The 14991-nt window shown below is 46.1% G+C and overlaps 1 protein-coding gene across 1 annotated transcript in view; it reads right to left on the reverse strand.

Annotated features, from left to right (window-relative positions):
• The window catches only part of ATP6V1B1 (ATPase H+ transporting V1 subunit B1), a 326669-nt gene extending 315750 nt beyond the window's left edge, over nt 1-10919 (reverse strand). Inside the window, exon 1 of the mRNA XM_085642709.1 lies at nt 10722-10919. Within this exon, the coding sequence (XP_085498835.1) occupies nt 10722-10830 (109 nt within the window). The 5' untranslated portion in view covers nt 10831-10919. The remainder of the gene's footprint in view (nt 1-10721) is intronic.
• Nucleotides 10920-14991: the final 4072 nt, after the last annotated feature.

The following is a 14991-nucleotide window of genomic DNA, read 5'->3' on the forward strand; positions in this document are numbered from 1 at the left end:
ATTTTTTTAATTAAGTTTATTTGTTATATTTAGTTAAAATGTATATTAAATGTAATTAATTTTGTTAAAATAATATTAGTATTTAATATATTCAATATATATTATTTTATTTTATATATATTTTTAAACCGATATTTTTTACATCTATATTTTATACCTCAATATTTTTGTACTTACCTGTTAAGGTATGGGAGTCAATATTTTTGTAGTCGATATTTTTTCCTCGATATTTTTAACATCTATGTTTGTTACATCGATATTCTATCAGTGAACCAGAGGATCTAAATTGTAATTTTAGGCCCTTCATGTACGATCGAGCACATTGCCAAGACGGAATCTAGGACTTTGACGGATTTGTCTCTTTGTTTCATCTGTGTTTGGACAAAATATTGAGAATAAAATATCGTGTGGACAAAACACCTTCTCCAAATTATTGAGAACCAAAATATTGTGAAGGTAAGTTTCAATGTGTAAGCAAAGTTTTATTATACTTAACTCTACAGATATGTACCTTGAAGAGATATAAAGTTTTACAATATTTAACTCCACAGATATGTACCTAGAAGAGATATGGACCTAGAAGAGATATGGATATAGTATAGTAAAACTTAGCTGGGTCTGAGTCTGGGAATAACCTTTTGATGCACATGTCACTGTGGCTGACATCCAGGTGTGAACTCTGGTCTCTCTCATAAGTTGTGTTGTTGGACAATCATCTTTGGGGCCTTGCCTGCTATGACATACAGTCTTTCATGAGGAAAGAAGAAAAAGATAAGTGTCCACTTCAAAAGAAGCATGACCCCAACATAAAACTTTAAAGACCTGGACTCTAAATTACGTTTTGGTTTCTAGAAATTTACTACAAGAAATAGGGAGGTTGAAACCCCAAACTTTGTTGTATACAAAGGGGAAGTTCTGCAAGGCTTTGACCTGTGACTAGGAATGATGGCAAACACCAGCTAGTCTCCCTGCTGGGTGAGGGGACATCCCCCAGGGAAACCAAGACCACCTGCTCTGGAGCCCTACCACTTACTGCTTGCCAAGACCAGTATGCCTTATGAGGAAGAGGAGAGCATTGGATTGAAATAAGCAAGGTGCAGTGTGGCACCGTATTGTCAGGACCCCCTGTGCGAGGAGTGAGGAGTCTTCTGTTCTCCGCTGGGTCATCAACTGTGTGCAGTGTTGGCTTGGTGACCCCCGTATGCCAGGAGGGAGCCACAGTAGACAGAGCTGTGTGTTGAGCGCCATGCGGGTCTTGCTAAGCCCATACTGGCACGCTGCGGTGACTTATGCCAGAGGTGGCCACCTGCAAAGTTGCTACTTAGAGAGTGCTGAGACATTATCTTGGCAGGGGCGCTTGTGCTGGAGGGGCCTGCATCTGTATTATCCTGAACTGTGGTAACCCTGTAGGAGAAGCTGCCGATACCAATGTTGCCAAAGGATTCGGGTTGCCTCAAGTATACAGATGGTAACGCATCATTAACCAATGGCAGGCGCACTTGTGCTGGAGGAGCCTGCACCTGTATCATCCTGTATACCATAGCAACCCCGTAGGAGTGGCTGTCAATACCAACGTTGCTAAAGGATATGGGCTGCCTCCAGAAGGAGAAACTGAGGCTACGCTCAGCAGGTTATTTATTTATTATGTATTTATTTAGTGTTTTATATAGCGCGAAAAAGACCCAGAAATGGATATTAGGGCGCTTCACATATACATAGAAATGTTGCATTAAATAGTATCATAGCGGATTAAATATATATATATATAAAGCATTGAAGTTTTAAACAGTGCAATAGACACCTAGGATGTAGCTACCTCGATGGACATGTGAGGCGAGGAGAAAAAGGAGAGAAAAAAGAGAAAAACATTTGTACAATCATTAATAAAACTAGCTTAGCCTAGGATATAGCTTATCATACATTTGGGCTTGTTCTGGGTATTCTCAGTGGAACAGTAGAGGAAGCAGTCTTCAAGCATAAGATTCCATACGAGAACGGACCATCGCGATGCGCCTAGTGCGAGAGTGAGGAGCTTCAACTAGAGTCAGGTAATGGATGGGCTTACAGAGAGAGATACTCCGCAGGCTTGGGTGGGTAGAGTGAATGTCCGAATTAGGCTTCTAGGACATGTAATGAGCGGGTTACTGTGGCTAAAGGGAGGAATTTGCTCATTGGACCCACACTGCAAGGGAACTGCCCCAACTCACCACTGCAGACTGCCAAGGACACCGTGGATGATGTTACACTCTTGCTGACTTAAGTCGGGAGATGAAGAAAGGATTTCCCCTTGCTGGGTAAAGCCAACTAATCGCATATTCGTGAGCTCCTTCGACGACTAATAAAACTCCAGCAGCGCTGCTCAGAAGAGACAGCCTTCACCGCCAGGTGGTGCCACATGGGATGCCAGCAGCCAACTTCTCTGAGCAGAGCAGAACTAGCAGGTGCTCGCATTGAGGGCACCTGCTGCACCACTGAACTCTTTTGTGCTGCGAGAGTGGGTAAGACATAAACGGGGCCGGTTAGGAACTTACAGCTAATGGTGCTGCAGCACCATAGATCCTTTTGACTAAAACCTTAAGAGTCAAAGGGGAACTCTTGAGTATAGGCTAATAGTGAGCATTCCCTGAATGCAGCCCCAGGTGAGCAGCGAATAACCCCGAACATGTTACACGAAGGAGGGTGGGACAGGGATTTGCCTGACAATTACTAGAGCCCTGACCTCAATGGGATTGTGTTGTTGCTTCTGGAAGTCACATTCCTTTGCATGTGTAGAGTTAGAAATAAAATACAACTTTTTCTTATAGAAGGAAATATTTGACTGGACCTTAATGTATTGATTGTACTTTTTGCACTTTGAGTTATGAGTCATGTTCACTGACCTTGCATCTACATCTTCCCCCCTGCGCCTGAGGGAGCCTTGACTGCTCAACCACAGCTACCATTGAAAGTCAATTGCAAAAGGGGTAAGTGGCCCAGTTGCTCAGGAACCATAGTAAGTCAGGCCTCAGGACATCAGGAGTAAAAGGCCTCAACCAATACAGTTGGGCCCAGTAACCTGCATGTCCCGTAGCCCTCTGAAAGGAGTTCTGAGAGCAGGTGAAACCTCCCCAAATCTATCTAAAGGATGCAATTATAATTGCGATACCCGTAAATCCAATATGTACTATAACAGAAGTTACGAGATATAATAAAATTTAATAGATAGCTTGTAATAGTTTGTAGTGCTCTATTTAGGTTTTTGCCGGTGGTGGTGGATGGACTTCTGCTTGTTTGGTTTCCTAGATGAGGTTTGCTTAGTTATGGGGTATCTTTTAACTTTTGGCGGTTGTTTGTTCATTTTCTGAGCTGTCTACAAGTAAAAAAGAGAAAGATGTGCTATCTTGTATTGTGTGTTGATGCCTTGTGCAGTCTGTTAGGGTTCTGGAACTGTTGGTGGATTGTGTATTCTGACTGTGAGTTGGGATTTTGGCTGTTAGTTTCTCATTACACATTTGAATATCCCCACTGCCGCTGATGCACAGTGCATTACACTCCGCCATGATGCCTTCCAGGTTTCAGCCATGTCAGAATGGTTTTAACAATTTACTCTACGGCAATTGTTGTGCATTATCAGTGCCATGCTCCTGATTCAGTGGCTCGCGCTGGCAAAGAGCGCGTGACAGTAATGTCCTCATCATGTGACACTGACCCATCTGCACCTCTGCTAAGTGGTCTTCTTTGGTTTGTCAAAGGTTTTACTTTCATGCCAAGGAGGGCTTAGTTCCTGCATTGAGGCACCGTGCCATCATAACGTCCATCCGGAGGCAAGGAACTGCAGCCACTGTGCCAGTCAACCCCGCTACCAAGGACGAGCCCAGAAATCAAGCAACCGATGAACTGTGGCGCTCCACCCTTCCCACAGACCACTGCGCTTGCAATGACAGGTGTACGTTTGCAGCATTGTCTTCAGATTAGTCTAGTATGTGAACGCGCACTCTCTTCATTACAACACATTATTACCATACTCCATTGGCATTTGTTATTCTTGATCCAGTCACAGGTTGAGAAAGCCAGGCACCAGTCCTAGCCCAATTATAGACAACGCCTCCCATCATGTATAATACGGCATGCCAGCACCACTTGTGCCTGGCGGTTATCCCATGCTGCCCCCAAGCCAGTCAGGTATCCAAGGCACGACATCACTGCCTGTGCCAGACATGCCTTGCTGTCATGGCAGGAATGTATCCAGCAGATAGGGTCGTAACAGGAATTGCTACCCATCCCACACTGCCCATGCCCATCATGAATCCTGAATACAATGAATTAGAAGGGGATCAGACCATCTCACACTCCCACCTCTCTCAAATATACAGAAGGTAAGTCATCACTGACTCAGTACATGGATGCCATCTCACACACCAGTCTTTCAGCTATACAGAGGGTAAGGCGACACTGGTGGTATATAGAAGTTATCTCACATTGAGCAGTCCCTCAAGTATACAGAGGGTAAGGCACCACTGGTGGTACATAGAAGCTATCTCACATTGAGCAGTCTCTCAAGTATACAGAGGGTAAGGCATCAGTGACTATGTGCCTGCAAGCTATCCAACACAGCCCAGCAGCTCAAGTATACAGAGGGTAAGGCATCACTGACTGCGTGCCTGGAAGCTATCTCACACTGATCAGTATGACAAGTATATAGACGGTAAGGCATCTCTATGCCTGGAAGCTACCTCACGCTGATCAGTATCTCAAGAATATGGATTGTAAGGCGTCAATGAATCGGTGCCGAAAGCTATTGCCCACTTACTCGTGTCTCAAGTATACAGAGAGTAAGGCATCAATGACTTAGTGCCTGGAAGCTATCGCATACTGACTAGCAGCTCAAGTATAAGGAGAGAAAGGCATCAATGACTCCGTGCCTGGAAACTATCTCACACTGACCAGTATCTCATGTAACATACACAAATATACTAGAGGGGTCTAAAACTAACCGTTTTACCTATTCAATTAGCTTATTATTGGAGTGGAAAACGAAAAGATTTTTGAGAGGTCATCTCACCTTCAACTTATCAAAGCATGCTTCATCATTTGACGACCTCTCACAACCGGGTAAGGATAATACTACCCGGGTGGACTCGACCTAGGGAAGCTAAGCTATCCCTGGGAGTTCTTAAAAATCTGTGTTCAGGACAAATTGTCTTGGTCCTGTTTTTTTGGGGGGGACAGAATCAAATATAAAATTTACCTAGTGGTATAAACTGGACAAAAATTCTATTAGGCAGGTACCACTGGTATGTTTAAAAACACTAAAACAGAGGTTTGGTCTCTTAGTGATTTACAGTGGATCACTAGACCTGAAAGCCCTAATTACCAAAATTCTAATTACCAACATGTTTCGACCATTCTATGAGCATAAATAGGTCTAAGGTCTTCGTTGGGGCAATCTGATAAGCAACGCAAGTATGTTGTAAGCATGCAATTGAGTAAATATTGTTACCCTACTGATCTCTCCTGTATATCAGTCAAACCCTGCCATACTAGACTACTGGCTCCATGGCACAGTGTGGGGGACGCCTTCTCCATTGTCACACATTGGTCAGTAAATTAGCATTGCAATAGAACCTATTCGGGCCCCCTCCAGTGCCATACGGTAAGTAAACAGAAGGTATCTCAAGTAAACAGAAGGTAAGGCATAGCTGACTCAGTGCATGGAAGCTATCACACACTGACCATTATCTCAAGTATAAAGAGGGTAAGCCATCACTAACTCCATGGCTGGAAGCCATCTCACACTGATCAGTATCTCAAGAATATGCATGGTAAGGCATCAATACCTCAGTGTCTGGAAGCAATTGTACAATGACCGGTGTCTCAAGTATATTCAATCACTGACTTTGTGCCTCAAACCTATCTCACACTGACCAGTGTCTCAATTATATGAAGGGTAAGGCATCATTGATTTGATCCCTTGAAGCTGACACTGACTACTATCCAAAAATACAGAGGGTAAGGCATCACTGACTCAGTGCCTGGTAGCTATCCCACACAGTCTAGTCCCCCAAGTATTCAGAGTGTAAGGCATAATTGACTTGGTGCTTAGAAGCCATCTCACACGGACGAGTCTCTAAAGTATAGAGAGGGTAAAGTATCATTGACTCTGGCGGTGCCTGGAAGCTATTACACACTGGCCAGTATCACAACTATACAGAGGGTAAGGCATCGATGACTGGTGACTGGAAGCTATCACACACTGACCAGTATCACAACTATACAGAGGGTAAGCATCACTGATGGAGCCTGGAAGCTACACTGACCAGTATCTCAGGTATAGAGAAGGTAAGGCATCGATGCCTGGTGCCAGGAAGCTACCTTACACTAGCCATTATCTCAAACATACAGAGGGTAAGGCATCACTGCTGCAGTGTCTGGAAGCCAAATCGCACTGACCAGTCTTTAAAGTATACAGGGGTAAGGTATAGTTGACTCTGGCAGTGCTCGGAAGCTATCTCACACTGACCAGTCTCTCTAGTAGATAGAGGGTAAGGCATCACTGACTTGGTGCCTGGAAGCCATCTCCCACTAACCAGTATCACAAGTATACAGAGAGTAAGGCATCACTGACTCGGTGCCTGGAAGCCATCTCCCACTAACCAGTATCTCAAGTATACAGAGAGTAAGGCATCACTGATGGTGCCGGGAAGACAGCTCACACTGACCGGTATCTCAAGTAAACAGAGAGTAAGGCATCACTGATGGTGCATGGAAGACAGCTCACACTGACCGGTATCTCAAGTATACAGAGAGTAAGGCATCACTGACGGTGCCTGGAAGCTATCACACACTGACCAGTATCACAAGTATAGAGAGGGTAAAGTATCACTGACCGGTGCCTGGACGCTTAATCATTCTGTCAGTGCCAACCAAGTATCCAATATATTCATGTATTGACTGTGCCTGCCAGGCAGGGCATAACAAGTAGGGCCAATCTTCCCATCTCCCATGGATAAAGAGGGTAGTGCATAAGAGGTATTGCCCCATACTGCCTATGAGACATGGCATCACTGTGCCTTCCATCCCATATTCCCTATGTAGTGATAGGATAGGGCGTTACACCCAGTGCCAACCATGGCATACTGTTCCTGAGCGTCATGTACCTGACTCCATTCTAGTGCCAGTCCCCCACCCTGCACTTATCAGACATGTACCCGATCCATCACAGGTAATGCCAGCTGTCCATGTGGCTTCAGTAGACAATGCACCTTTAGGAGTGTCAGCTCCCCCCGCTGCCCCTGCCAGCCATTTATCCAGCAGTCAGGCTCTTAGCATGAGCTACCACACAGTGCAGGTGTCAGTCACGCCAGCAGGCGGTGCATGGCACTCAGTGTCAGCCACTACACCGTGCTTGTGTCTACAAGGGACAGAGCAGAGCTTACCCCTCCTGGCGCATCCTCAACTACACAACAGTTATTGGTGTTCGCCTGGCGAATAGGCCAAGACAAAAGTGAGGGTGCACAACAAGAACAGGAACACTAACTTGTGTTATTGACCGGCTACAAGTCAGTAGAGCTATTAGCACATACATATGACAGAACTCCTTTCAGCGGATATACTTCTGTCCATTTCTTAAGTTTGAAAGAAGCTGGGTGCTGAGAGATAGCCCAGATCAGTACAATACGAACTGTTAATGACTGAAGTTTAGGGAATATGATTGGCTGTACCTTGCTCAACATTCCAATGAAAATGCTAAAGTTGTTTCAAATGAATCATGATGTGGCAGGAGCTTTCTTCGGAGTCAATGGTCGGGTTAGTGCAGTAACTCATAGTAGTAAATGGCACTAGTAGGAGTGTGACTGTGCATGCTTACTTTGCCTGGTGGCAGGGAAGACATAGTCGACAGGGGTTATGGCACTAATCAGAGCTGAGTGGTGGTGTGAGCAGGGACTCTGACATGCACACAACAGTAGTATGATTTACCAGGTGGGTGACTGGGTGCGCCTGAAGTCTGAATGGGAAAATGTTCTGGAGGGATGAGTCAGCTGGTCAGGCGAGAGATCCTACGGAGCGAAAAAGCCTCCAATGAGACTGGCATCTCACACCTCAATACCAGCATTTGTAAAGCGCACAGCTACCTTCGGTCAGGTGACCCCGCGCTGGGAGTCGTCGGTAAGATTAAGCGAGCTATTGCCCAGAGTCACAAGGTGCTGGGCTAACCTGCCGCCGGCGCCGGGGATCGAACCGTGAGCCCCCGTGTTGCGGAGTCAGCCGCCCTGGCCACTGCACCACACCTCTTCCTCTACCCTTCAAGTGACACGCCTGTCTTGCTAAATACCCCAGGGGATGGTATGACCCGGGATGAAATACCTATACAGCACTTCAGACTCTGGGGCAGTAAGTGGACAGATAGGCTGGGTCACCACACTTGGCTTCCAAGCCTATGCCCAGGTGGATCAGTCTGCCAGACCCTGAGAAGGGATAGGTTGCCTCTTTAGGATTGCCTGCAGCCCAGTTCTCTTTATAGATCCACAGGCTACCGCTGACCAACCACAAGGCTTTTCATTCCTCTCACCTGACATATTCCTGCTATAAGGAAGCTACGGAGACCTGGCGTGGGTGACCTTGGCAGCAAATGCTGTTCTTATCTGCTCCTCGAGCCCCTGGAAACGAAATAGATACCTTAGGGCCCGTATAGGTGATATCCTTGTATGAGTGCATATTGTATGTCTTCAGACTGACATGCAAATTCAGTGTGTGCGGTGCATATCATTAGAAACACACGAGAAAAAAAATAGTAAACAAAGAAATGTTTTCAACGGGGGAGATGTCCTAGGTAGCATGAGCAAGCATCAGATAAAAGGTAGTTGTTGTCTCACTAAGAAAAAAACAAGGGCATTTTCTAATGCGTCTGATGACCTTGGCAAAGTTCTTCCAAAATGGCGTCAATGCACGGTGTGCAGGCGGTGTTTACTCTAGACACACACAACACTGGCACTCCCCAAGAAACTGGTGTGTCAGAGGACGTGCTTGACCTCGCCAGAAATGTCAATGAATAGTGACAGAATCGTGAAATGTATGGGTTTGCCCAGAGTTGGACTGATCTTTTGGGCAGTCTGGAACTGCTGATGCATCTGCTTGCAAGGGACAGTGTGTGCTGTTTATGGTCAATCCTGCCGCAGTCTACAGGACCAAAGAAAAGGCCCACACAGTGACCCTGCAAGTTGGTGCATCTGGCAGTGTCTTGATGGCCCGAATGGCCAGCCAAACACTTGGTTAGCCATCAAAATCGAGAATTTAAATAAAATCGATGCTTTCTAGGTGTAAAACTTGATCAAACTCAATGAGACCGGCCAAGTGGTAGCTTGTACTCTAATGAGAGAGACTCACATCAAATGGGTGAAATTCTAATCTGAAGCGACTGTGACTCCTCTCAAAAGTAGGCAAGTCACAACGAATGGGAGACTATGCGACAAGGTAAGATATGCACACTGAAGGAGAGAGACCCTAGTAAAAGTAGGAGACACACACCAAGTGAGTGAGACTGCTCTAAGTTGACAGGCTTCCAATGTTGAGTGAGAGTGGGCACCAAGGCCGGACACTCACACTGATTGACTGAAACGGTTTCCGAAGGCAGGTCAGAAAGTTTCCAATGAATGAGTGAAAGTCTTCTCCAAAGAGGGAGAGTCACACCAAATGAGTGAGACTGTGTCCATCACTGGAGACTCACACCAAATCAGTGAGGCTGTGCTCCGACGTAACTTACACTTTAAGAGCAGCAAAGAGAAAGTATCTCTGCATGTGTTTAGTAAATACGATAACTTTGCTAGCCAATGAGAACACTCCGTGGGCTAACGCATCTTTGCGTAACTTGAAGGTCGCTGTGGCAGGTTGTCTGGGCCACTTTTTCTTATGGGCCAATGAAATTGATACCACTGAACTGGCAAATTAAACACCTGTCATTGGGGGGCGAGTGTAGTACGTATTATTATATCACTACACTACTGCTAGAAGATACAAACGTCTGTCACTAATCCTTCAACACTCCACTATGGTCCTGTGACATCTGAACTGGGGTGAAATACGGTTTACTACAACCCCAGACTGTCTTTGCTCTGGCTTAGTACCGTTCACTGAGGCCCACTATTATTCTGAGAGTGCTCCAGTACTGGGCTGGCCGTGGTTCAATAGTGCCACTGTTATAGCCCAGTACCTATGAATACCGTCACCTTGACTCTGACCCAGAAGGGTCTGGTCTTTCTGGGGGTTCTACGCAGAGCCTGACTGGGAACCCAAAGCAGCCCTGACAAAAATGATTCAACCCAGCCCAGCTCCTTTCCTCTTCTCACATGCCTCTCTCCCCTTTTCTCCCCCCTCTCTCCTTTTCTTCTCTCTCTTCTAAGACCCCCGCTGTGCCTCTACTGATTACCTGCCGGAGAACACGGCAGAGGCGCCACCAGCAGCCCTCTGCCCTCAAAACCAAGCCTGCAGTGCCTGCCACCCTCCGGGGGAAAGCCCGGTGGGATTCACAAGCAGCCCCGGCTAGTACTTTGGTGACAGGCACGAGCAGGACACACTGAGAATTAATTTAATAGAATGATGGCCAAGTTAGCCTACCATGAAGGCGACTTCGTTGCCATCTTCAAACATTACTCTCGCATCCCATCAGAGGGGAGGCGCGCGCAGGGAGCCCATGGCAGCCGCCTCGGGAGGCCAGGCGCAGCACGGGTCCGACAGTGTGTACTCACTCAGCCGGGGGCTGGAGATGTAGTCCCTGGTCACGGCCAGCAGGTGCTCCTTCGCGGCCGCCATGTTTGCCTGGTGCCCACTCATCCGAATGTCGACCTTGGTTGCCATGTTCAGAGCCTGGGAGTGAAACCCAGGCGCCCGTCTGCTGAGGGGTTTATAGATGTTGATGATGAGAGGGAGGGCAAGGGGAGGAGCAATCATCTCCCAGGTACAGCGCTCTCTGATCCGAGCCAAAAGTGACTGCCCTGCTCCGGCTCTGCGACCTTCAGGTGCGGTCCTCGCCGGGAAGCGGCTCCTGTTGACTGTAAACAGGCTCTCGCCGGAGCGGTTTCTCTGCTTAGTACTGTGCCTTGTGCCTGAGCCCGGAACACTGTCATCCCCCGGCCTTGCATACGGACTGGAAAAGTTCCACTTTTACTGACAAATCTCACAGGGCCACACTTATGCTGCAGCTCTACCAGTACCTCTGGACACTGGTATTTTATCTCACTGCTGAATTTAATCCGCCCGTGCCTTATGCTACTCACTGCCCATTTAGCTGCCCTGTTTGTGGTGTTTTTCTGGAATAGATTGCTAGCCCCGCTGGCATGCATCCAACACCCGAGCCTCGCTCACCTGCCCCAGCCGCACCCACCCTCATCTGCCACCAACACCTTCAGGCTAGAATGTGGCTGCAGTGCTTCAAGTGGAATGAAAATGGCAGTGGGGCTCATGTAGCGGGACATGGTCTAAGACACATAGCTAAGCAGTGTTTCATAATAGACATTGCTCTCTGGAAGTAGAGTGTCTTAACACGTCATATAATCACACTGACCTCATGATAGGGCTGAGGGTATAAAACAGACACACATGACATTACCATGGTGCCCAGAGGGTAGCAGTATGTAACTTCACCTCACCATAGCCCTCTTCTCCGTCTTCCTACTCCCCCCCCCCCTTGATCCTGGTCCTCTGCCTCCTCCTCCTCTTGGTTCTGGTCCATGTTCTGGACCCTTCTGGATCGCCTTTCCTGATCCTCTTATCCTGTTCCTCTTGGTCTTCGTATATGTGCCCCTGGCTCTAATTCTCCTCATCATGTCCCTTCTGGTTCTGAATCTCTTGGTCTTAAACTCCTAGATCGCGGTGAACTCACTCCTCCTCGTCCTGCTCCTGCACTTGGCTCTCTTGGTCCTCCTAGCTCCGGTCCGCCTTGTCTTGGCCCTACTGGTCCTGACTCTCATGGTCCTGAACTTGATCCTTCACATCCCACTCCCTCCCCTCCTGTTCTGGCCCTCACCTTGGTGCTCCTGGTTGCAGTCCTCTTGGTGCTGACCTTCTGGTTGTCCTGAGCCACCTCTTTATTGTCTCTTTTCCAGCTCTTTGCCAAGGTCAGGCATGTACTAGCTCTAAGCCATCTAGATAGCCGTCAAGGACAAGAAAAAAGGAGCGGTAGAAGCCAGATTCAGCACCTGTTTTGTTAAAAAAGCACATAACACTGGATTAGGCCCCGCTCATTACTTACCATTGCATGGCTTCATCGTCACTCTCATTAACTTGCTTCTTATTGGTCAGTATATGTCAGTTTCACTTTCTTCCCTGTATGTTTGTCCCTTTGATGGACTATGGACCAAGTACTGATTAATTGCTTTATTAGCATCCTTCCACTGCTCGTCTCAAATTCAGGTACTTTTGATTTCTTCTGGCTTCCCTGCCGTCATTGCGTTCCTGTTGTTGCTTGCACACCTCCCATTGTTGTTTGCCATTTCTCCCCTTGTCCTTCTCACGTCCTTGTTGCTTGCCTCCTCTCCTTACCCCCTTCCGTCCTTGTTGCTTGCCTCTCTTCCCTCCCCTTTTTGTCACCATTGCTTACCCATCCCCATGTCTTGTACTGTAGTATCACATATTAAGCTATTGGACTTGGTACGTTGTAGAATCTCAGGTTCTAATTTCTGTGACAAACAGCAGCTAATGGTGCATATAACACTCTTCCATTTCCGTTAGTCTCAATCTAATCAGTCCTATGGGTTAGGCACAATTTTGTAGGTATTGTTCTGTTTGTGCTGTATTTACCAGCAAACAATAACAACAGTACTTTCAGGACCGAAGTTAGTACATGAATCAACTGTCTTGCAGCCATGGGGGGGAGAATGCCTCTTGGTCAGACTCGATAACACACAGAGGGGCCGATTCCGATTGTAAAACGTACCGACCGACACGGACCGGGAATGGAGACCGACCGACACGTACCGGCGTGTTACGACCCACATAGTACGATGCAATGCGTGTGAAACGAGACTGACTCGCACGGAGCACAAGCCGCACGACCGAGACGTACAGAAAACAGTGACTAGCAAACAATAGACTCCTTTGCGACCGACGCGTATGCCAACGTAGAAACACTATATGACACCACCGGGTATGGGTTCCCAAGCAGCAAGGCCAAACCACTGCCTTATCTATATACCAAAAAATTGCCAATGCTGCTAAGCTTAATAAAGCTAATTATTTAGGCTCCTCACCTATGAGCAAAACTATAAGTGGGTTGGACTCACGTTGTAAGATTCAATCTTTCATTTTATTTTTGTATTCAATTATTATAAATTTCTTTGGTCATTTATTTACCAAATTTTGACGTTTCACAAAAATCATATACAATACAAATAAACAAATTTTGTACATTAAAACATCCCCCTCATACTACTCATACACACTATCACTACTATTCTCCATCAATCATTCTCATACATACCATCATACACACTGAGCTTATTTTATCAACAAATACAACAATATTTTATCAAAGCAAATTTTTCACAGTGCCATAGGTCTTGTTATATACACATAAGTATATCTTTCATAAATTTGCAATTTTAATTTCTCTCTCTTCTGGCACAAAATATAGGGTCTACGCGTTTCAAACTCCTAATAATCATGGAGTTCTCATCAGGACCATCCACTGAAAATGAAAAAAAAGGGGGGGGGGGGGAGAGACCTGTGTTACTAATATTGTTTCGAACCATTAAAGAAACCACTACACGGCTCAACAGCCACCTCTCTGCTGCTTACCTCTTTCTTTATGGTAACTGAATTACCCTTTGCAGTAGGACCGCGGCGCGGAACCACCTGAATGACATCAACAGAAGGGAATAACTAAACTCCATTCAACATATACTCATATCATATCATCTTTGCATATCATCTTTCAACGCTCAAATGGCCACTCACTGTTTTTTGAATTCTTCTCTCTCTGGCTGAAATAAAAAGGACAATGGCTTGAGAGAAGGTTTATCTTTCTTACTCTAATCTCTCTATGCATTAAAGGGCTCCAATTTCTTACCTAAAGTCGTTTTTCACTCGCGAAGTAGGGAGGATAAATGGATCGACACGCCTAGTGAAAAGGAAAACAAATTGGCGTGATTACCACGAGCAGTCTGGTTCGGGTGTTCGTGTCATACAAATGAGCTTATAAGCTCCACGAGGACGGTCGAGCCTTCCCAGTCTAAGTCAAAAACCGGTCTTATTACCTCAGTTCGTGTCGTGGCACACTTTGGCAGGCTTAGCTTGCAAACCGTATGTGGCGGCCATTCTTAACCCGATGTATTTAACCGGTCACGCTGTATCCGGCTTCTGGGGGTTGCCATGGTTACCAGACTGCATAGATGTATCGGCCATCTTACAGTGGTTAACAAACGTCTAGGAAACCCACTGAAATGTATTACAAAGTGCGGAAATTCACTAATTCCTACTATATTAATTATTGTGGCAAAACGTTTGTTGCTTAACTCGCAAACAGTATGCAGCGGCCATTCTTTTCATGATGTATATACTCTGTCACGCTATGTCCGGCTTCCGGGGTTTAACATAGTAAACGCGGTAAAACGGTGTTGATGTGTCGGCCATCTTACAGGGGTTGGTGAACATATAGGCAACCCACTGTAATGTCTTAAAGTGCAATGGGTCCCAATACCATTATTGGACCAAGCCATTTCTTTTATGCAACACGATGAGTGAGAATTCCATCTATGATGATGGGTTTGGCGGACAATTAATAAATCATAAGAAAACTGTTCATACAGAAAAATGCCATTAAACTTGTTCCTAGCTGGTTGGAAGATACAATTATGTGTAAGCATCTGGTGACAATGGAGCCCCTATCTTTTAGGACAACTTGTAAATTTCAGAAAGTTCGGTCAATCCATCGGTTGCAGAATTGAACAATACTATCATCATTGCTTCTTGTCTTGATAGTTTTGCTTCGATATCACCGCCTCTGAAGTCTTGTTCAACTTT

Source organism: Triturus cristatus, chromosome 2_2, assembly GCF_964204655.1.
Source record: "Triturus cristatus chromosome 2_2, aTriCri1.1, whole genome shotgun sequence".
Classification (NCBI taxonomy): Eukaryota; Metazoa; Chordata; class Amphibia; order Caudata; family Salamandridae; genus Triturus; species Triturus cristatus.